Below are 25,102 nucleotides of genomic sequence, written 5' to 3' on the forward strand. Positions count from 1 at the left end.
TATTAATAGTGTGAAAAAGAAAGAAAAAGTCAGGAAAATAATATTTAAAGGGGAGGAGGGGAAGAAAGTTATTTAGGGCTAATTAGGGTAAACTAAGGGTTTGTAAGGGGTTAAAAAGGGAACAAATTGTATTAAAAAGGAAAGCCAAGTGGCTATAATTGACATCATGTAGATCCAAGTATATCCGTTTAATCTGCTGCTGAATGAAACAGATGAAACAATGCTACATTTTATGTTTCTTTCCTGGATCTGAACAATATTTATAAACAATGTTACTTTGCATGTTTCCTTTTTGGATCTGAACAATATTTATAAACAATGTTACTTTGCATGTTTCCTTTTTGGATCTGAACAATATCTATAAACAATGTTACTTTGCATGTTTCCTTTTTGGATCTGAACAATATTTATAAACAATGGTACTTTGCATGTTTCCTTTTTGGATCTGAACAATATTTATAAACAATGTTACTTTGCATGTTTCCTTTTTGGATCTGAACAATATTTATAAACAATGATACTTTGCATGTTTCCTTTTTGGATCTGAACAATATTTATAAACAATGATACTTTGCATGTTTCCTTTTTGGATCTGAACAATATTTATAAACAATGTTACTTTGCATGTTTCCTTTTTGGATCTGAACAATATTTATAAACAATGTTACTTTGCATGTTTCCTTTTTGGATCTGAACAATATCTATAAACAATGTTACTTTGCATGTTTCCTTTTTGGATCTGAACAATATTTATAAACAATGGTACTTTGCATGTTTCCTTTTTGGATCTGAACAATATTTATAAACAATGTTACTTTGCATGTTTCCTTTTTGGATCTGAACAATATTTATAAACAATGATACTTTGCATGTTTCCTTTTTGGATCTGAACAATATTTATAAACAATGATACTTTGCATGTTTCCTTTTTGGATCTGAACAATATTTATAAACAATGTTACTTTGCATGTTTCCTTTTTGGATCTGAACAATGTTTATAAATACTGTGTCAGAAGGCTCAATTTTTTTTCTACAGCAGTAGCCATTACAGCTTCTCTCTTTATACAGAACTCCTACTTTATCTGTCATTTTGACAGGGGGCTGGGGGGAGGGGGCAGAAAGATGGCAGAAGGACAGGGTATACTACAAACATCTTGTGTACTTCAATATAGTTTTCTTTGGGTGTCTATAGCCTTAACTTTAAAAAAAACCATTAATTTCTGGGGACAACTTTTTTACCAAACAGAAAGTGAAAGAATCTCTCCGACAGAGCCTCTGATGGGCTCTATCCACAACAAAATATAAAAAAGTGTGGCTACAGGTACACATAATCGCAGTGGGTAGGTACTTATAGGAGGCAGAGGCAAGGAATCGGTTTTTACCTGTAGGGCTCATGTACACTGTGGCTGATAAACGCACGTTCAGCAGTTTTTTCAGCAGCCCGTGATCTCTCCCTAATGTTTCCCTATGTGTCCGTGTACAGAGAGTCATTTACAGTCATTTACAGGCAGTTGAGTTTACATTCTTTTTTTGAACGCAGAAAAGGAGTAGATTTTATCAGCATTTTAAATGCAAAACTCTTGTAAATGCGTGTAAATGCGGCTAACCGCGTTTATAAGCATTTGAAAAAGTGTTTTAACTCTTCCATTCCCAGATGCCGTCCAGAGACTTTTCTCATTATGAAAAATGCATGCAAAGCGTTTTCTCGGTACTCCAATGGACCCGGTACACCGCACTTTGAGGTTTCGCATGAAAGAAAATATGTTAGACACTGCTGCAATAATTTCTTGCCAGAAATGAGCCGGAACACAGCCAAACACCACAAAAAAAAAAAAAGACAGCTCATCTCCACACATACTGCTCTCTATTTCTCTCAAAATGTCTGAAATAGTTGATTATTTTACTGTTTTTCAGTGCATTCTGGGCATCCTGTGGTTATCTTTAAAAAACGCTTCTAAACGCAAATGCTCATAAACGCGCATAAACGCGGCATGCAAATGCGGCTAAACAGATGTTTTTTATCCAACGTTTTCCAGCAGTTAATTTCCATCGTTCAGAAGTGTCCCGTGTACATGGAGCCTTATAGAAAATGGCCAAGTGTTTTTTTTTACATCTACAGGACATGTCATATTAAATAAAGTTCTATATTGTACATTTTATCACAATATTCTAAGGTAAGATAAGGACAGGAAAACAAGGAAACGTGCTGCATAAAATAGAATGGGTGTTACAAGAACTACGGAATGTGTATTTTTGCAGGGCCAGGTTAGCAGGTACTTGTCCACGGTTTTATTTTTTATTTTTTAAATCCTGAAGGAAACACAATGATCACAGGAACACAGTGGCGTGTTTTCTCCCCAATTCCCAAACAACATATTGGCACTGAGGGCAATTTATTTTGAATATTATGAAGACGAATCTGCTCGGTCTGCTCCCACTCATACTCTTTGGAAGACAACATAAGGTTCCCTTCATTAAATGGCAAACTGAAAGTGTTATATTTTATGTTTTCATACAGCGTTGTCTGATCTGGGGTCTGCGGCTAATAATTCAGTGTGCGGCACCCCGGCGGTCTCCAACAGAATTGTTGGCGGCACAGATTCCGTGGAAGGCGAGTGGCCATGGCAGGTCAGTCTCTACTTCAAAGGTCAACATAATTGTGGAGGTTCCCTGATCTCCTCACAATGGGTACTGACTGCAGCACACTGCTTTACTGAGTGAGTATTCGGATTTATTCTTTATTTTATTATTATTTAGGATTTATATAGTTCCAAAAGTCTGCGCATATAAAGGGGGACAGTACAATTACAATACAGTTCAATACAGAAGGAATAGGAGGTCCCTGCTCATAGTTACATAGTTAGTCTGGCTGAAAAAAGACAAAAGTCCATCTAATTCAACCGTTAAAAAAAAAAAAAGGTATAATACTACACCCACAGTTGATCCAGAAGAAGGCAAAAAAACCCAGCAAAGCACGATCCAATTTGCTCCTGCAGGGGGAAAAAATTCCTTCCTGATCCCCGAGAGGCAATCGGATATTCCCTGGATCAACTTTCCCTATAAATGTTATATCCAGTTATATTCTGTGTATCCAAGAAAGAATCCAGGACTTTCCTACAGCAATCCACTGAGCTGGCCACAACCAACTCTTGAGGGAGTCTATTCCACATTCTCACAGCTCTTACTGTGAAGAAACCTTTCCGTGTTTGGAGATTAAATTTCTTTTCCTCCAGATGTAAAGAGCGCCCCCTTGTCCTCTGTGATGACCTCAGAGTGAATAACTCTACACCGAGTTCACTATATGAACCACTGATGTATTATACATGGTGATCATATCCCCCCTTATGTATTATACATGGTGATCATATCCCCCCTTATGTATTATACATGGAGATCATATCCCCCCTTATGTATTATACATGGAGATCATATACCCCCTTATGTATTATACATTGAGATCATATCCCTCCTTATGTATTATACATGGAGATAATATCCCCCCTTATGTATTATACATGGAGATCATATCCTCCCCTTATGTATTATACATGGAGATCATATCCCCCCTTATGTATTATACATGGAGATCATATCCCCCCTTATGTATTATACATGGAGATCATATCCCCCTTATGTATTATACATGGAGATCATATCCCCCCCCCTTATGTATTATACATGGAGATCATATCCCCCTATATGTATTATACATGGAGATCATATCCCCCCTTATGTATTATACATGGAGATCATATCCCCCCTTATGTATTATACATGGAGATCATATCCCCCCTTATGTATTATACATGGAGATCATATCCCCCTTATGTATTATACATGGAGATCATATCCCCCCTTATGTATTATACATGGAGATCATACTCCCCCTTATGTATTATACATGGAGATCATATCCCCCGTTATGTATTATACATGGAGATCATATTCCCCCCTTATGTATTTTACATGGAGATCATATCCCCTTATGTTATACACATGGAGATCACATCCCCCCTTATGTATTATACATGGAGATCATACCCCCCTTATGTATTATACATGGAGATCATACTCCCCCTTATGTATTATACATGGAGATCATATCCCCCCTTATGTATTATACATGGAGATCACATCCCCCCTTATGTATTATACATGGAGATCATATCCCCCCTTATGTATTATACATGGAGATCATATCCCCCCTTATGTATTATACATGGAGATCACATCCCCCCTTATGTATTATACATGGAGATCATATCCCCCCTTATGTATTATACATGGAGATCATATCCCCCCCTTATGTATTATACATGGAGATCATATCCCCTCTTATGTATTATACATGGAGATCATATCCCCCCTTATGTATTATACATGGAGATCATATCCACCCTTATGTATTATACATGGAGATCATATCCCCCCCTTATGTAGTATACATGGAGATCATATCCCCCTTATGTATTATACATGGAGATCATATACCCCCTTATGTATTATACATGGAGATCATATCCCCCTTATGTATTATACATGGAGATCATATCCCCCCTTATGTATTATACATGGAGATCATATCCCCCCTTATGTATTATACATGGAGATCATATCCCCCTTATGTATTATACATGGAGATCATATCCTCCTTATGTATTATACATGGAGATAATATCCCCCCTTATGTATTATACATGGAGATCATATCCTCCCCTTATGTATTATACATGGAGATCATATCCCCCCTTATGTATTATACATGGAGATCATATCCCCCCTTATGTATTATACATGGTGATCATATCCCCCCTTATGTATTATACATGGAGATCATATCCCCCCTTATGTATTATACATGGAGATCATATCCCCCTTATGTATTATACATGGAGATCATATACCCCCCTTATGTATTATACATGGTGATCATATCCCCCCCTTATGTATTATACATGGTGATCATATCCGCCCCTTATGTATTATACATGGAGAATATATCCCCCCTTATGTATTATACATGGAGATCATATCCCCCCCTTATGTATTATACATGGAGAATATATCCCCCCTTATGTATTATACATGGAGATCATATCCCCCCTTATGTATTACACATGGAGATCATATCCCCCTTATGTATTATACATGGAGATCATATCCCCCCTTATGTATTATACATGGAGATCATATCCCCCCTTATGTATTATACATGGAGATCATATACCCCCCTTATGTATTAAACATGGAGATCAAATCCCCCTTATGTATTATACATGGTGATCATATCCCCCCTTATGTATTATACATGGAGATCATATCCCCCCTTATGTATTATACATGGAGATCATATCCCCCTTATGTATTATACATGGTGATCATATCCCCCCCTTATGTATTATACATGGAGATCATATCCCCCCTTATGTATTATACATGGAGATCATATTCCCCTTATGTATTATACATGGAGATCATATCCCCCCTTATGTATTATACATGGAGATCATATCCCCCCTTATGTATTATACATGGAGATCATATCCCCCTTATGTATTATACATGGAGATCATATCCCCCCTTATGTATTATACATGGAGATCATATCCCCCTTATGTATTATACATGGAGATCATATCCCCCCTTATGTATTATAGATGGTGATCATATCCCCCCTTATGTATTATACATGGAGATCATACCCCCCTTATGTATTATACATGGAGATCATATCCCCCCTTATGTATTATACATGGTGATCATATCCCCCCTTATGTATTATACATGGAGATCATATCCCCCCTTATGTATTATACATGGAGATCATATCCCCCTTATGTATTATACATGGAGATCATATCCCCCCTTATGTATTATACATGGTGATCATATCCCCCTTATGTATTATACATGGAGATCATATCCCCCCTTATGTATTATACATGGAGATCATATCCCCTTATGTATTATACATGGAGATCATATCCCCCTTATGTATTATACATGGAGATCATATCCCCCCTTATGTATTATACATGGAGATCATATCCCCCTTATGTATTATACATGGAGATCATATCCCCCCTTATGTATTATACATGGAGATCATATCCCCCCTTATGTATTATACATGGAGATCATATCCCCCTTATGTATTATACATGGAGATCATATCCCCCCTTATGTATTATACATGGAGATCATACTCCCCCTTATGTATTATACATGGAGATCATATCCCCCGTTATGTATTATACATGGAGATCATATTCCCCCCTTATGTATTTTACATGGAGATCATATCCCCTTATGTTATACACATGGAGATCACATCCCCCCTTATGTATTATACATGGAGATCATATCCCCCCTTATGTATTATACATGGAGATCATATCCCCCCTTATGTATTATACATGGAGATCATATCCCCCTTATGTATTATACATGGAGATCATATCCCCCCTTATGTATTATACATGGAGATCATATCCCCCTTATGTATTATACATGGAGATCATATCCCCCCTTATGTATTATACATGGAGATCATATCCCCCCCTTATGTATTATACATGGAGATCATATCCCCCCTTATGTATTATACATGGAGATCATATCCCCCCTTATGTATTATACATGGAGATCATATCCCCCTTATGTATTATACATGGAGATCATATCCCCCCTTATGTATTATATATGGAGATCATATCCCCCCTTATGTATTATACATGGAGATCATATCCCCCCTTATGTATTATACATGGAGATCATATCCCCCCCTTATGTATTATACATGGAGATCATATCCCCCCTTATGTATTATACATGGAGATCATATCCCCCCTTATGTATTATACATGGAGATCATATCCCCCTTATGTATTATACATGGAGATCATATCCCCCCTTATGTATTATACATGGAGATCATATCCCCCCTTATGTATTATACATGGAGATCATATCCCCCTTATGTATTATACATGGAGATCATGTCTCCCCTTAATCTGGAGCTCATGGAGCTTACAATCTAAAAGGAGGCGGAGGTGATACAAAAGGTAGTAGCTGTAGACGATGGTCTGATGGAAGAGCCCAAGTACAGTTTTTAGGTGGAGGTGGGGTAGGGTTCTCTAAATAAATTTGTTTTCAAGGATTGCCTAAAGGTGGACAGGGTGAGAGCTGACCGGACATATTGGGGTAGGGAGTTCCAGAGGATGTGAGAAGTTCTGGAGAAGTCCTGGAGGCAAGCATGGGAAGAAGTAACATGGGAACTGGAGAGCAAGATATCTTGGGAGGAGTGGAGAGGAAGATTTGGGTGATATCTCGAGAAGACGTTGGTGATGTAGCTGGGGAAGATGTTGTGGATGACTTTGTATGTTGTGATTAGTATTTTGAATTTTATACGTTGGGCTAGTGAAAGCCAATGAAGGGATTGGCAGAGAGGGGCAGCAGTCGCTGATCGGTTAGTAAGGTGTATAAAACTAGCAGCAGCACTAAGGGGGGACAGCCTGTGTAAAGGTCGAACAGTGAGGAGGGAGTTGCAGTCATCAAGGTGAGAGATAACCAGGGAGTGAATATGTTGTTTTGTGGGGTCATTAGTCAGGAAAGGGGGAATACTGGAAATGTCAGCTAGATTTAGCCAGTGGTTGGATGTGGGTCCCAAAGGAGTGGTCAGAGTCTAGGAGTACACCTACTACCCTGGCATGTGTGGAGGGGCCAATAATTATTTATGACAATCAATATTTATCTATGACAACATTTTTTTAGTGAAATGCAGCTGCAGACTGACATTGGCTATTGTTATTAAGGTGAGCCCATGGGCTAGGCTCTACACATTCACATATTTGCATGATACCTCATCGAAATGTGACCTCTGACATTTAAAGTCATGGAGTATATTCATCACATTTTCCTAATTGCAGGTCAACATTGCCAAAGGATTATCAAGTTTATCTGGGTTTTACCCAGCTGGATGTCAACTCAGCTCATACGGTTATTTCCAGCGTAGAAACTATCATCTCGAACAGCCAATATACCGGCACAGGGTCTTTTGGGGACATCGCTCTGGTGAAGCTAGGCAAACCTGTCACCTTCACGAGATACATCATGCCAGTCTGCCTGCCAACGTTTTTTGATACTTTCCCCTGTGGCATGGATTGTTGGGTGACCGGCTGGGGTACAATATTCTTTGATGGTAAGTGCCAGGACCCAGATCTGAACCTACAACCTCTGCTGTGTCTGGCGGTATCTCTTCTTTCTGAGCCATCTGTGATGCTCGACAGCTCCCTGCCTGATTCCTTAGAAAACATTGCTTTGTGTCTTGTTTCTCTTGAACCTTGAAACCTTTGCTCCTCCCATGAACTTCCTACTTAAGCCATGCCTTTTAACCTCCTGTTTGCCAGATTATTGTGCTCTCTCCAGCCAATATCTCACTCTTGTCACTCCTGTTGTCACCTGTATCTTCTCTACTGCACATTACTGGTCTGTGCCTTGTACCTCGACTACACTTGTACTTAATCCCAACCTGAAACTACTTGTTACCAACCTTTGGTTTGTTCCTCGACTACCCTTCTGCTTGATCCTAACCTGCAGCCACTTGTTATCGACCTTTGGCTGTTTACTTCCTATGCGTCTGCTTGATCCCTACCTACTATATCTATTTCTGGACCCTGGCCTGCTCACCTCCTTGTGGGACAAACTTGAGGGCCACGACCCGGTACTAACATTCAGCAAAACCCATCTCCACCATCAGAAGCTCTGGTGAATACCAGTTAGCGCCTAGATTCCACACCTCTCGCATCATCTGCAAGGGTGACCTGCTTGTATGCTTGTATACCTATCCTGCTAGTCAGTGGGAGCCTCTGTACTGCTATAGCTATAGGAGCTGTTCAGCATTTTTTTCAGCAGCCCCTGAACTCTCCTTAATGTTTCCCTATGTGTCCATATACAGAGAGTCATTTACAGGCATTTGAGTTTGCAGTAATTTTTTTGAATGCAGAAAACTTGTGTTCAGCAGTCAATTTTATCAGCGTTTCAAATGCAAAACGCTTGTAAACGCAGATAAAGGTGGCATATTGCGTTTATAAGCATTTTTTCATCATGAAAAATGCATACAAAGCGTTTTCAAGGTACTCAGATGGACAAAACACTGAACACAGGATGTTCCTACCAAGCTTGTCCCACATTGTAATGACCAATTCACACCTCAGACCTCTCCCACCCTTGGAAACAAAAGATATGTTAATGACCATTCACACCTCAGACCTCTCCCACCCTTGGAAACAAAAGATATGTTAATGACCATTCACACCTCAGGCCTCTCCCACCCTTGGAAACAAAAGATATGTTAATGAAATTCACACCTCAGACCTCTCCCACCCTTGTAAACAAAAGATATGTTAATGACCAATTCACACCTCAGACCTCTCCCACTCTTGAAAACAAAAAATATGTTAATGACCATGCACACCTCAGACCTCTCCCACCCTTGGAAACAAAAGATATGTTAATGACATTCACACCTCAGACCTCTCCCACCCTTGGAGACAAAAGATATGTTAATGACATTCATACCTCAGATCTCTTCCACCCTTGGAAACAAAAGCTATGTTAATGACCAATCACACCTCAAATTCCTCATGCAGACCCCCTGCCAGGTGGCCTTAATGACTCCCTCCACCAGACACCTTTCCCACCCTTGGAAACAAAAGAAATGTTAATGAGCAACTCACACCTAGCTAATGTCAACACATACTGCTCTCTCTGCTTCTACTCTCTGTATTTCTCTGAAACAGTCTGAAATAGTTAATAATTTACCACTTTTCAGTGCATTCTGGGCATTTGTGAGGTTCCCCTGTGCTTATCTTTAAAAAACGATTCTAAATGCAAACACACACATAAACGCCTTATGCAAACATGGATAAACAGACGTTTTTTTAAGCTACATTTTCCATCAGTCAGTTTCCATCGTTCAGAAGTGTCCCGTGTACATGGGGCCTTGGAGACGCTGTTTTTGTTTTCTCCTTGTCTGCACTATGCAGAGCCAACTTCTCCTTTTATACACAGCTTGCCCTCAGTAGATGGACTTCCTATTTTCATGACGAACAATCCTCATGGGGCTTATACTATACTGTACTCCCCTATTTACCCTAAGGGACTTTGGACTTACATAGGTTTATACCCGTGTCCCATGCACCTAACTGTATTCTTTAAAAATAAAGAGTCAACCAAAGGGCTTACATGACCCACCAATTATGGAAATATCTAAAAAAAGAGAGAGAGATTGTGTTCCAGAACAAACTTTGATCATCTTTTTTCCATGGTTATCATCAACAGGGCAACAACCTGCTAATGGCATTCTTCAGAAAGTCATGGTTCCTTTAATTGATTCCCAAACATGTGACCAGATGTACCATAAAGGTTCCTTAGAAAATCCTAATACTGTAATCATCCAGGAGGAGAAGATATGCGCTGGCTATGAAAATGGACAGAAGGATTCTTGCCAGGTAAGTAACATATTTGTAGTTGCTGATATCACATTTTGAAGGGAAATGGGAAGAAGGGGAATGGAAGAGGAGAGGGGGAGGGAAAAAGAAAGGGAAAGGGGAAGAGGAAGGAAGAGGGAAAAGGGAAGGGGAAGAGGTATGGTGATAGGGAAGGGAAACGGGATGGGGGAGGGGAAGGGGAAGGGAAAAGGGGTGAGGGGAAGGAGAAAGGGGATAGGAAAGGGAAAGGGAAGGGAAAGAGAAAGGGGATGGAGAAAAGAAAGAGGAAAGGGGAAAGAGGAAGAGGAATGGGAAGAGGAAGGGAAAGGGTAATGGGGATAGGAAAGGGGAAGAGGAAGGGGAAGGTGAAGAGGAAGGGGAATGGGGATAGGAAAGGGGAAGGAAAGGGAAAGGGGGCAGGGAAGGGGAAGAAGAAGGGGGGAGGGAAAAGGAAAGGGAAATGGGAAGGGGAAGGAAAAGGGGAAAGGAGATAGGAAAGGGAAAAGGAAAGATAAAGGGGAAGGGGAAGAAGAAGGGGAAAGAGGAAGGGGAGAGGGGGAGGGAAAAGAGAAGGGGAAGGGGAAGAGGAAGGAAAAGGGAAGGGAAAGAGGATAGGAATGGGAAAGGGAAAAGGAAAGGGAAAGTGTAAGAGAAAGGTAGAGGGAAAGGGAGACGGAGAGGGAAAGGGGAAGGGGGATAGGGATAGGAATAGGAAAGGGGAAGGGAATAGGGATAGGAGAGGGAAATAAAAAGGAAAGCTGAATGTCCATAGCCTTTCAGCACATTAAATATAAGATCCATGTATTTATAGATAGATGATAGATAGATAGATAATAGATAGATAATAGATAGATAGATAGATAGATAGATAGATAGATAGATAGATAGATAGATAATAGATAGATAGATAGATAATAGATAGATAGATAGATAGATAGATAGATAGATAGATAGATAGATAATAGATAGATAGATAGATAATAGATAGATAGATAGATAGATAGATAGATAGATAATAGATAGATAGATAGATAGATAGATAGATAGATAGATAGATAGATAGATAATAGATAGATAATAGATAGATAATAGATAGATAGATAGATAGATAGATAGATAGATAGATAGATAGATAGATAATAGATAGATAGATAGATAGATAGATAGATAGATAGATAATAGATAGATAGATAGATAGATAGATAGATAGATAGATAGATAATAGATAGATAGATAGATAGATAGATAATAGAGAGATAGATAGATAGATAGATAGATAGATAGATAATAGATAGATAGATAGATAGATAGATAGATAGATAGATAGATAATAGATAGATAGATAGATAGATAGATAGATAGATAGATAATAGATAGATAGATAGATAGATAGATAGATAGATAGATAGATAATAGATAGATAGATAGATAGATAGATAGATAGATAGATAGATAATAGATAGATAGATAGATAGATAGATAATAGATAGATAATAGATAGATAGATAGATAGATAGATAGATAGATAGATAGATAGATAGATAATAGATAGATAGATAGATAGATAGATAATAGATAGATAGATAGATAGATAGATAGATAGATAGATAATAGATAGATAGATAGATAGATAGATAATAGATAGATAATAGATAGATAGATAATAGATAGATAGATAGATAGATAGATAGATAGATAGATAGATAATAGATAGATAGATAGATAGATAGATAGATAGATAGATAGATAAATATTAAAACTGATGACTGTTGATGTCTTCCAGGGTGACTCAGGTGGACCTCTGGTGTGTAAAGTCGAGAATGTCTGGTACCAGGTTGGGATTGTAAGCTGGGGAGAAGGCTGTGGCTTCTTCTCGCGTCCTGGGGTGTACACCCTTGTCACAGCTTACCAAGCCTGGATCAATACTTACCTGCCAGCTACATTTAACAACGTGCCAGATATCCCACCACCAGCAAAGACATGTGGAGAATTCCTCATCCCAGAGGGCTTAATCAGTGATGGTACTACAAACCTTTCATTCCACCCCTGGTTGCTTCTGGCATTAGGTGGTCTTCTGCTCACTTACCTATAACCAGAAACAATCATTACCCTCAAAAGAAGAAAAATAGATGCTAACAATTCTGAAATTAATGAAAGATACTTCTGAAGTAAATAAAAAACTACTTCTACTCAAATATACTCTTTTTAGCCATTACCATAGAGCTGATCCAACAAGGCTGAAGAACCAGCAATGGTGAGGTGGAGGTGCAGCTACTCTTGGCAACCAACCAAATTTCCAATAAATAAATAGATAGATAGATTAGATTTTGATCATTCATTTTTGCTGTAGTAATAGATTTCATGCTTGTACTTTGGGTCAGAAGCTTAGATTTGTTCTTATGGTGCCACAATGACCTGAATTCAGGAATTACAAATAAAGATTAAAGTGGACCTATCAGCAAAAATATTTTTCATACTTGCCTGCCATTGGCTTCAGCGGTTATGGTTTCTTAATCACTTTACCTCCTTCAGACTGCTGATTGGTAAGTGAAGGAGCAGAAGCACTTTGAGGGTAGAACTGGGATAAAAAAGTGAGTCAAAACTGTTCTGTCATTTATTTCTTTGTATCATTCATCTTGATGAAGAACACAATTCCAACACAGTTCCTACTATCTACTTCCAAAAAGAAGAGGCTTACCTTGAATAAATGATCAATAATTCCCTGCACTAATGGTCCCGGAGAATGCCTGCACTGCCATTCCCAATTTCAATAAAGTTGGCTATGTAAAGCCGACACACTTTCCGTTTTGGATAGAGTATTGAATGGTTAAAACCCTTCAGTTCATGTTTGCTGGCTGTGTACTGTCTGAGAAATCTCTTCACTTCTTGTTCCAGTGATGCCACAGGAAATTAGAAGAATCTCATTACAGCCTAACAAAGAAACATCTACATAGATGTAAATGACAACAAATCATAATCCCTTTAAGGGTGTATCACCATAAACATGCACAAAAAATGTATGCCATAACTATACACACTATACATGGGTAGGGGTTTTTCATCTCCAGCACTAAATACAGTTGCAAGAAAAAGTATGTGAACCCCTTGGGATTACGTGGAGTTTTGCATGAATTGGGCATAAAATGTGCTCTGAACGTCATCTAAGTCACAACAATAGAAGAACACAGTCTGCTGAACATAATACTACACAAACATTAGATGTTGCCATGGTTTAATTGCACATAACATGTAAACATTCACAGTGCAGGGAGGAAAAAGTATGTGAGGCCCTAGCTTAATGACTTCTCCCAGAGCTAATTGGAGCCAGGAGTGAGCCAACCTTGACTCCAATCAGTGTGATGATATTGGATGTGTTGCTGACAGCTGTCCTGCCCTTAAAAAACACACACCTGTTTTGGGGTTACTAGTTTCAAGAAGCACTGTCTGATGTGAACCATGCCTCTCAGAAAAGAGCTCTCAGAAGACCTACGATCAAGAATTGTTGACTTGCATGAAGCTGGAAAGGGTTACAAAAGTATCTCCAAAAGCCTGGTAACAAAATAATAAAACGCAGTGGACTCGACTTCAAAGTTTTGCCCTGTAAAACTTCTCTTTTAACAGAAGATGCCCCCAGTCTTCTGCCTTCATGACCCCCAGCTTCACAAGGTATCCATATAGTGGTTGTCACTGACAGTGGAGCTCTTTCATCGCTAAGGACCTTCTACCTCTAGAGAATATCGGGAGAAGACAAGGGCTTGCATGTCACATGACCTGCCAGAATGAACTAGAAAAAGTTTGGAATACTTTAAAAAAGTGTAAAATTTAGAGTGTGAAGGAACCTCTGGGGCATGGTGGTGGAGCCTTGTGGGGGTTCTCAATGCATGGATGTGACCCACTTGTCCATTGTGGTGTGTCGGGGTGAAAAAGTTTGTAGAGGTGTTAGAACCTGCATCCCATGCCTGAATGTGCTGGCGACATATCATATCCACGCTCTATAACAGCATTTCCCAACCCTCCCACTTCAGAGGTACCGTTTAAAATAATTTTCAGGGAAACCCTTGCTAAAACCGTTTCATTAGGGGTAAGTTAGAAGAATGCCCCGTATACTGTGGCGGCCAGAATGCCACCCTTACAGACAAGTAAAAATGTGATTGGTGTCATGCAGCTGGTTCTGCCAAGTGATGTTGGCCCTGGATCTATGCAGACACCATTAGATGGGAGGTCAAACAGTCAGCTGGGGTCCAGGAAGAGCCATAATTGGTAAGTACACATTCTGTACACCGAACACCCCCCTTTCCCCCCCCCATATCTCTTTCCTTCCCCCTTTCATCTCTGTACCTTTCCCACTATCTCTCCCCCTCCTTCTCTCCCCCCTCATTATTTATCTTCCTCTCTTTCTCTTCCTTCCTCTTCTCTATCTGATACATTTTATAACAAAGAGAAAGGGAAACTGTTTTTATTTTTCCAAAATGTCCCATTTTCATTTTTATAACAAACAAACACACAAATAAACAAAAGAAAAATATATACATTCCTTTGAGGACACCAAGGAGTTATTTGTTGAAAAAAAACATCCATCTATGAAGATCTTCACAAACACAATATGGTTCTATCACACAGAGAAGACACCAAGACTTTTGTTTCATTAATTCTCAGATCTGGCCCTGACCTTCAATAAGGGAGTTTCCGTAAAAAAATCCCCAATTGTATCTGTATTGTAAGGAAGACTGAAGATGCAGAACATACAACCGGTCTGACCAGTAGAAATTGTCTGGGGAGACAAACGAGAGGAGAGTCTGATCCATGACAGAGTAGGTGCTTCACTCATCTGTCATAAAGATACAGGAAGAAACAACAACATTGTTAAGATTTCTATTTGGAAATTTGATAACGGGCAATATAATACATAAGATTCATGTTATTCCCATCTCACACGTATCCTTTTACACATAGATATATAAAATGTGATTAAAATAACTTTGCCTAGACTGAGATAAGCATCAGTCTGCTGCAGGCAGGAGGAAGCATGTCCCAAAACCTCCCCCCCCTCCCCATCTCTGAGCAGGCATCTCCGTCCAGGAAGTATATATAGTGACCCTGGATAATTATACAGGTGAAACTCGAAAAATTAGAATATCGTCCAAAAGTTCATTTATTTCAGTGCAGCAATTTAAAAGGTGACACTAATATATGAGATAGACTCATTACATGCAAAGCAAGACAGTTCAAGCCGTGATTTGTCATCATTGTGATGATTATGGCTTACAGCTCATGAAAACCCCAAATCCACAATCTCAGAAAATGGGAGTATTCCATGCAATCAATAAAACACGGATTGTACATAGAACAATATCGGACCTCTGAAAAGTAGAAGCTGCATATGTACTCAGTACTTGGTTTGGGCCCCTTTTGCAGCAATTACTGCCTCAATGCGACGTGGCATGGAAGCTATCAGCCTGTGGCACGGCCTCTCCATTCTTCCTCCATACTCGGGGTCCTTGGGTCTCTCCATTCTTTCTCCATACTCTGGGTCCTTGGGCCTCTCCATTCTTCCTCCATACTCGGGGTCCTTGGGCCTCTCCATTCTTCCTCCATACTCGGGGTCCTTGGGGCTCTCCATTCTTCCTCCATACTCGGGGTCCTTGGTTTCCAAATGAGATGCAAAAGTTGTCTCATCAAAAAAGAGGACTTTGGACCACTGAGCAACAGACCAGGTCTGTTTTTCTTTAGCCCAGGTAAGACACTTCTGACATTGTTTGTTGTTCAGGAGATGCTTGACAAGAGGAATATGACATTTGAAGCCCATGTCCAGGATCCGTCTGTGTGTGGTGGCTCTTGATGCACTGACTTCAGCCTCAGTCCACTCCTTGTGAAAGTCCCCAACACTTTTGAATGGCCTTTTCCTGACAATCCTCTCCAGGCTGCGGTCATCCCTGCTGCTTGTGCACCTTTTTCTTCCACACTTTTCCCTTCCACATAACTTTCTATTAATGTGCTTTGATACAGCACTTTGGGAACATCCAACTTCTTCTGCAATGACCTTTTGAGGCTTTCCCTCCTTATGGAGGGTGTCAGTGATGATGTCAGGTCAGCAGTCTTTCCCATGTTTGTGATTAGAGATGAGCGAATCGAACCAGGCGAACCGGAATTCGAGTCGAATTTCAGGAAATATTCGATTCGCGTCGAATCCGAAATTTTGCCTACTTCGGGTGCGCGAATCGAACATTTCCCGATCAGCCGGCAAAAGTGTCCCTGCAGTGAGCTCCGCTATTTCTGACAGTTCTCTGACAGAAGGAACACATGTTTAGCGGTTGAAACATTGTATCTATTAGTTTACATTTAGGATACAGATGTTTCAACCGCTGTACATGTGAAGAAGCTGTCAGAGAACTGTCAGAAATAGAGGAACTCTGCACATACACTTTTTGCCGGCTTGGAATTATTCTTCTTTTCATCCTACTTCTTCTTCTTCTTCATCCTCATCCTCATCCTCTTCTTCTGAGGATGAGGATGAGGATGAAGAAGAAGAAGAAGAAGTAGGATGAAAAGAAGAATAATTCCAAGCCGGCAAAAAGTGTATGTGCAGAGTTCCTCTATTCTGCAGATACACTTAGAGGAGCTCTGCAGATACACTTAGAGGAGCTCTGCACATACACTTTTTGCCGGCTTGGAATTAATCTTATTTTCATCCTACTTCTTCTTCATCCTCATCCTCATCCTCATCCTCAGAAGAAGAAGAAGAGGATGAGGATGAAGAAGAAGAAGAAGAAGTAGGATGAAAATAAGAATAATTCCAAGCCGGCAAAAAGTGTATGTGCAGAGCTCCTCTAAGTGTATCTGCAGAGCTCCTCTAAGTGTATCTGCAGAATAGAGGAACTCTGCACATACACTTTTTGCCGGAAACCGCTGTATGGAGGGAATGTCCCAGAACTGTCAGAAATAGACTATTTCTGACAGTTCTGGGACATTCACTCCATACAGCGGTTGAAACATTGTATCTATTTGTTTCCATAAATGACATTCTGCAAATACACTTAGAGGAGCGCTGCAGATACACATTTTGCCGGCTTGGAATTAATCTTATTTTCATCCTACTTCTTCTTCTTCTTCTTTATCCTCATCCTTATAAGAAGAAGAAGAGGATGAAGATGAAGAAGAAGAAGAAGAAGTAGGCAAAAAGTGTATCTGCAGCGCTCCTCTAAGTGTATCTGCAGAATGTCATTTATGGAAAAAAATAGATACAATGTTTCAACCGCTGTATGGAGTGAATGTTGAAACAATGTTTCAACCACTGTATGGAAGGAATGTCCCAGAACTGTCATAAATAGTCTATTTCTGACAGTTCTGGGACATTCCCTCCATACAGCGGTTGAAACCGCTGTATGGAGTGAATGTCCCAGAACTGTCAGAAATAGACTATTTATGACAGTTCTGGGACATTCCTTCCATACAGCGGTTGAAACATTGTATCTATTTGTTTCCATAAATGGATCCATTTATGGAAACAAATAGATACAATGTTTCAACCGCTGTATGGAAGGAATGTCCCAGAACTGTTAGAAATAGTCTATTTCTGACAGTTCTATGACATTCCCTCCATACAGCGGTTGAAACCGCTGTATGGAGTGAATGTCCCAGAACTGACAGAAATAGACAGAAACTGTCACAGAACTGTCCTTCTTCTCATCCTTCTCCTTCTTCTCATCCTTCTTCTCATCCTTCTTCTCATCCTTCTCCTTCTTCTCATCCTTCTCCTTCTTCTCATCCTTCTCCTTCTCCTTCTTCTCATCCTTCTCCTTCTTCTCATCCTTCTTCTCATCCTTCTTCTCATCCTTCTCCTTCTTCTCATCCTTCTCCTTCTCCTTCTTCTCATCCTTCTCCTTCTCCTTCTTCTCATCCTTCTCCTTCTCCTTCTTCTCATCCTTCTCCTTCTCCATCTTCTCATCCTTCTCCTTTTCCTTCTTCTCATCCTTCTCCTTCTCCTTCTCCTTCTTCTCATCCTTCTCCTTCTTCTCATCCTTCTCCTTCTTCTCATCCTTCTCCTTCTTCTCATCCCTCTCCTACTTCTCATCCTTCTCCTTCTTCTCATCCTTCTCCTTCTTCTCATCCTTCTCCTTCTTCTCATCCTTCTCCTTCTCCTTCTTCTCATCCTTCTCCTTCTTCTCATCCTTCTCCTTCTCCTCATCCTTCTCCTTCTTCTCATCCTTCTCCTTCTCCTTCTTCTCATCCTTCTCCTTCTCCTTCTTCTCATCCTTCTCCTTCTCCATCTTCTCATCCTTCTCCTTCTCCTTCTTCTCATCCTTCTCCTTCTGCTTCTCCTTCTCCTTCTCCTTCTTCTCATCCTTCTCCTTCTTCTCATCCTTCTCCTTCTTCTCATCCTTCTCCTTCTTCTCATACTTCTCCTTCACCTTCTTCTCATCCTTCTCCTTCTTCTCATCCTTCTTCTTCTCCTCATCCTTCTTCTTCTTCTCATCCTTCTCCTTCTCCTTCTTCTCATCCTTCTCCTTCTCCTTCTTCTCATCCTTCTCCTTCTCCATCTTCTCATCCTTCTCCTTCTCCTTCTTCTCATCCTTCTCCTTCTCCTTCTCCTTCTTCTCATCCTTCTCCTTCTCCTTCTTCTCATCCTTCTCCTTCTCCTTCTTCTCATCCTTCTCCTTCTTCTCATCCTTCTCCTTCTCCTTCTTCTCATCCTTCTCCTTCTTCTCATCCTTCTCCTTCTTCTCATCCTTCTACTTCTCCTTCTTCTCATCCTTCTCCTTCTCCTTCTTCTCATCCTTCTCCTTCTTCTCATCCTTCTCCTTCTTCTCATCCTTCTCCTTCTCCTTCTTCTCATCCTTCTCCTTCTCCTTCTTCTCATCCTTCTCCTTCTCCTTCTTCTCATCCTTCTCCTTCTCCATCTTCTCATCCTTCTCCTTCTCCTTTTTCTCATCCTTCTCCTTCTCCTTCTCCTCATCCTTCTCCTTCTTCTCATCCTTCTTCTCATCCTTCTCCTTCTTCTCATCCTTCTCCTTCTCCTTCTTCTCATCCTTCTCCTTCTCCTTCTTCTCATCCTTCTCCTTCTCCTTCTTCTCATCCTTCTCCTTCTCCATCTTCTCATCCTTCTCCTTCTCCTTCTTCTCATCCTTCTCCTTCTCCTCATCCTTCTCCTGCTTCTCATCCTTCTTCTCATCCTTCTCCTTCTCCTTCTTCTCATCCTTCTCCTTCTCCTTCTTCTCATCCTTCTCCTTCTCCATCTTCTCATCCTTCTCCTTCTCCTTCTTCTCATCCTTCTCCTTCTCCTTCTTCTCATCCTTCTCCTTCTCCTTCTTCTCATCCTTCTCCTTCTCCTTCTTCTCATCCTTCTCCTTCTTCTCATCCTTCTTCTCCTCATCCTTCTCCTTCTTCTCGTCCTTCTCCTTCTCCTTCTTCTCATCCTTCTCCTTCTCCTTCTTCTCATCCTTCTCCTTCTCCATCTTCTCATCCTTCTCCTTCTCCTTCTTCTCATCCTTCTCCTTCTCCTTCTTCTCATCCTTCTCCTTCTCCTTCTCCTTCCTGATCTCCAAGGGCATTTAAATTAAAGGTACAGTGTTCTGCACTAATTTAAAGGCTCTCTGAAGCCTAGAAACCCTTTTTATAAGTCATCTTCGTAGCGGAGAAATTCGCATCGAATCGAATTTCATACTGGAATTCGCCGAATCAGCCGAATTGAATTTTTCAATACTTCGCTCATCTCTAATTGTGATTCCTACTGAAAGACCATTTAAAGGCTCAGGAACCCTTTGCAGGTGTTATGGCTGAATGAGCTGATTAGAGTGGGACACTTTGAGCCGAGAATATTCCACCTTTTCACAATATTCTCATTTTCTGAGATTGTGGATTTGGGGTTTTCATGAGCTGTAAGCCATAATTGTGACAATGATGACAAATCACGGCTTGAACTATCTTGCTTTGCATGTAATGAGTCTATCTCATATATTAGTTTCACCTTTTAAATTGCATTACTGAAATAAATGAACTTTTGGACGATATTCTAATTTTTCGAGTTTCACCTGTATAAGAGGGCATGGCTGGAGTAGTGGCTGAGGCCACTCTCTACACATCTGATTCTTTGGGTTGGTACGAGTGGCGTGAGTCCTTTCTAAACACTGGAGTCACTGGAACCATTTCAGGGCTCTGTTCCCTCTTTCCTATGCTGGCGGGGTGATCGCCTTTCTCTAGTCCAGCCTTCCTTTATGATTTGCATAATTACATTGTATTGAATTATTTCTCAATACATTGACATTGTACACTATACTGAGTTCCTTGGTGCCTCTCTCCCTGTTTATCCAATTTTTTGGAGAAGACCCTTTTTTGGCCCTTTTGAACATGCACAGAATATGGGTTTCCCGCAGGAAACATGCACAGAATATGGGTTTCCCGCAGGAAACATGCACAAAATATAGGTTTCCCGCAGGAAACATGCACAGAATATGGGTTTCCAGCACCATATTCTGGAGTGAACTGGCCATGAACCAGCCCAGAATGTTCTGAGAATTTTCATACAAATGTATCTAAGACTTTTTCTAGGAGTTTTTGTTTGAAATTCTCTTTATCTATGGCCACCTTTATCCAAAGAGAAAAGGATTTTGTACAAACCCTCTTTTTTTATTATTTCAGTCACTTACAGAATAGAAACTCAACATGTGAAAATCATTAATGAGAGCTGTGTCAGCTGGAAGGGTTAAGTGATTTCACTGTGTGCTCATAGATTTATGGAGGGTTAAGGTTCCATCTGGAACACAAGAGGAGAAACCTGAGGACGGTGTATCATAAACACATTATTCTTGGGAATGAGAACACTCAACAGAAGCTGAGATTCAAAGAAAACCTGACCTCGGCTCATCGCCCTTCGCTCTGCTCCAATGGGGGCGCTCGCTGTGATGACCATAATGGCCGCAGGTAAGGCTGTCACCTCTGTGAACTTGTAGCCCACAAGGTGTGGAGGAAAGGTGCGGCACCTTTCTGTTATTTGCAGCAAAATCAATGGGCTTTTTTTTTTTTTTCAAAGTCTTTATTTAGGTTTTCATATCCATATATCACAAGTGACCAGGGGCGGACTGACCATTTGGAAACTCGGCACTGCCCGAGGGCCTGAGGTCAGTAGAGGGCCCCATAAGATGCCCCTGGTACCTTTTTTATAGGCTTTTTTGAGTTTGGGCAAGGACACAGGGGGCCCATGATCCTCTATTGCCCGGGGGCCCCATGAGTTGTCAGTCCGCCCCTGCAAGTGACCAAATACAAGTGAGGTCTAGAGAACAGTAAAAGGCAGATACGGGAATCATCATTGATCTGCTTTTCAGGAGAGTTACTTGGTCTAAGATGTAAAATGGGAATTCTGCCGCAATCGGTGAATGTCTCCCAGAACGTTCTACTGCTCACTTTATTCTGTCCTATTCCTTATGGGCAATGTCTGTGTGAGAATGGCTCTAAGGGGTATAAGAGGCAATTAAAAATAGTATAGGGGAAAAAGAAGAAAGAAAAAAGAGGTGGTGGGGTACGGGAGGATGGGGTGCTGTGTAGGGCTCCCTGCCATGGGCACATAGTGTCAACAATGTCCACAAGTGTTTGCGTTTTACCCATCACATGTTAGTATGACCTGGTATATGCGGATTGGGTAGGAAAGGAGGAGCGCCAAGTGCCCAGAAAATTGCAACTTTTGATGTTTGGTCCAAAATACAATTTTTTTAGGTGTAAACATATAGAGCAAGCCAACGCATTTTCAGAGGAATGGACTCCACCCTCTTCAGGGCTCTTGCTGCATGCTATTGGGTGGGATTGGTTCCTAAAATAATATATTGCTAATGAAATTTCAGAACTGCACAATGGATGATCAGTGCATTATATATACAGTATATATGTATATATATATATAACACTATATATATACACTCACTGGCCACTTTATTAGGTCCACCTGTTCAATTGCATGGTAACACAAATTGCTAATCAGCTAATCACATGACAGCAACTCAATGCATTTAGGCATCTAGACGTGGTGAATACGACTTATTGAAGTTAAAAACAAGCATCAGAATAGGGAAGAAAGGGGATTTAAGCGACTTTGAATGTGTCATGGTTGTTGGTACCAGACGGTCAGAGTATTTCACAAATTGCTGATTTTCTGGGATTTTCATGGACAACCATCTCTAGGGTTTACAGAGAATGGTCCGTAAAAGAGAAAATATCCAGTGAGCGGCAGTTGTGTGAAGGAAAATGCCTTGTTGATGTCAGAGATCAGAGGAGAATGGGCAGACTGGTTCCAGATGATAGAAAGGCAATAGTAATTCAAATAACCACTTGTTACAACCAAGGTATGCAGAATACCATCTTTGAACACACAACACATCCAACCTTGAAGCAGATGGGCTACAGCAGCAGAAGATCACACTGGGTGCCACTCCTGTCAGCTAAGAACAGGAAATGGAGGCTACAATTTGCACAGGCTCATCATAATTGGACAAAAATATACTGGAAAAACATTGCCTGGTCTGATGAGTCTGGATTTCAGCTGTGATATTCAGATGGTAGGGTCAGAATTTGGGGTAAACAACATGAAAGCATGGATCAGGGGTGGACTGACAACTCATGGGGCCCCCGGGCAATTGGGGATCATGGGGCCCCTGTGTCCTTGACAAAACTCAAAAAAGCCTATGAAAAAGGTACCAGGGGCATTTTATGGGGCCCCCTACTGAACCCGGGCCCTCGGGCAGTGCCTGAGTTTCCAAATGGTCAGTCCGCCCCTGGCATGGATCCATCCAGCCTTGTATCAATGGTTCATGGATGCGCAGCCAACAAATCTGCAGCAACTGCGTGATCCTATTGTGTCAATATGAACCAAAATCTCTGAGGAACGTTTCCAACACCTTGTTTAATCCATGCCACAAAGAATGAAGGCAAAAGGGGTCCAACCCGGGACTAGCACGGTGTAATAAAGTGGCCTGTGAGTATATATATGTATTTATTTGTAACATAGTCCATTCTATTGAGTTTAACCAAAACAACAAAAAATACTTTAACCACTCCTAGTCCAGACACTTTCCCCCCCTTCCAGTCCGGACACTTTCCCCCCCTTCCAGTCCGGACACTTTCCCCCCCTTCCAGTCCGGACACTTTCCCCCCCTTCCAGTCCAGACACTTTCCCCCCCTTCCAATCCGGACACTTTCCCCCCCTTCCAGTCCAGACACTTTCCCCCCCTTCCAGTCCGGACACATTCCCCCCCTTCCAGTCCGGACACTTTCCCCCCCTTCCAGTCCGGACACATTCCCCCCCTTCCAGTCCAGACACTTTCCCCCCCTTCCAATCCGGACACTTTCCCCCCCTTCCAGTCCGGACACTTTCCCCCCCTTCCAGTCCGGACACATTCCCCCCCTTCCAGTCCAGACACTTTCCCCCCCTTCCAATCCGGACACTTTCCCCCCCTTCCAGTCCAGACACTTTCCCCCCCTTCCAGTCCGGACACTTTCCCCCCCTTCCAGTCCAGGCCAATTTTCAGCTTTCAGCGCTCTCACACTTTGAATGACAATTGCGCGGTCATGCAACACTGCACCCATATGAATTTTTTTGCATTTTTTTGATACAGATAAAACTTTATTTTAGTGGTATTTATTCACCACTGGGATTTATATTTTTTTTCTATATAAATGAAAAAGTCCAAACATTGTGAAAAAAAAGGTGTTTTTCTTGTAAAATTTTGCAAACAAATAATCTTTCTTTATAAATGTATTCCGTTATCTTTTTAGTAAAAAAAAAAATAATCCAAATTAGTTTATAACCAAAAATTATAATTTTTCAAACTTATTTTACATTTTTAATTTATTTTTTTAATATTATTATTTATGGTTTTTTTTTTTACACTGATTGCTTTTACACTCATAAAGGCTGTAAAAGTAATCATTTCTCCTTCTCTCTGGCTGTATTCCTGCAGCCATTGAGAAATACTGTGCGAGCTGTGATTGGTCACAGCTTGTGACAAGGTAGAAGGCTGTTGTGAATAGCCCTGTACCATGCGATCTCTGTGACATCTTGCTTACTACTATTGGCCAATCAGTGATCACATGATCGAGACCTCACACAGAGGTCCTGTACAGCGATCAGTGTTCCACTGTATCGCGCAGTCCCAGGGAGCGCTCACAGGCAGGGAAGCGGGAGGACATTCATAAATGGCCACCCGCTGCTGCACTGCTCCGGTCCGGCCGTTTATGTACATGGGCCAGACGGGAAGTGGTTAACAACTTTTCCTCATCAGCCTGCTTCACACTTATGTGGGGTGTTTTCAGGAAACGCCCCAAAATGCATGTCGTGCTTGCGGTGCCATTTATTGCCAATGACAGTCCAAATGCAACAAGCAAGATGCATGGTTTTGTGCATTAAAAAGTGCTGCAAATGAATGGAGATGCACGGGTAAACATGCATGAAGCTCAATACATTATTTGGGAGTTTCTGCCAGTAAATGACAGCAACAGGCCTCCTTACCTTTGTTTGTAAACTACGCGGCCAGGGATTCCCTTCATCTCCACCAGACCCTTATCTTAGGTGAGGGTCTGATATGGGTATTAATGGGGGGAATCCACAAAAAAACTGGTGTGGTGTTCCC

At 40.9% G+C, this 25,102-nt stretch overlaps 1 protein-coding gene across 1 annotated transcript in view; it reads left to right on the forward strand.

The window, feature by feature from the left end:
* Nucleotides 1–25,102, forward strand: part of LOC149454678 (transmembrane protease serine 9-like) — a 78,463-nt gene that overhangs the window by 1,177 nt on the left and 52,184 nt on the right. The window contains exons 2-5 of the mRNA XM_089687217.1: nt 2,519–2,717; nt 7,929–8,200; nt 10,342–10,511; nt 12,274–12,580. Of these exons, the coding sequence (XP_089543343.1) occupies nt 2,519–2,717; nt 7,929–8,200; nt 10,342–10,511; nt 12,274–12,580 (948 nt within the window). The remainder of the gene's footprint in view (nt 1–2,518; nt 2,718–7,928; nt 8,201–10,341; nt 10,512–12,273; nt 12,581–25,102) is intronic.

This window comes from Staurois parvus, unplaced genomic scaffold (assembly GCF_062004578.1).
Source record: "Staurois parvus isolate SC_StPar_1 unplaced genomic scaffold, SC_StPar_1.0 ptg000421l, whole genome shotgun sequence".
Taxonomy (NCBI): domain Eukaryota; kingdom Metazoa; phylum Chordata; class Amphibia; order Anura; family Ranidae; genus Staurois; species Staurois parvus.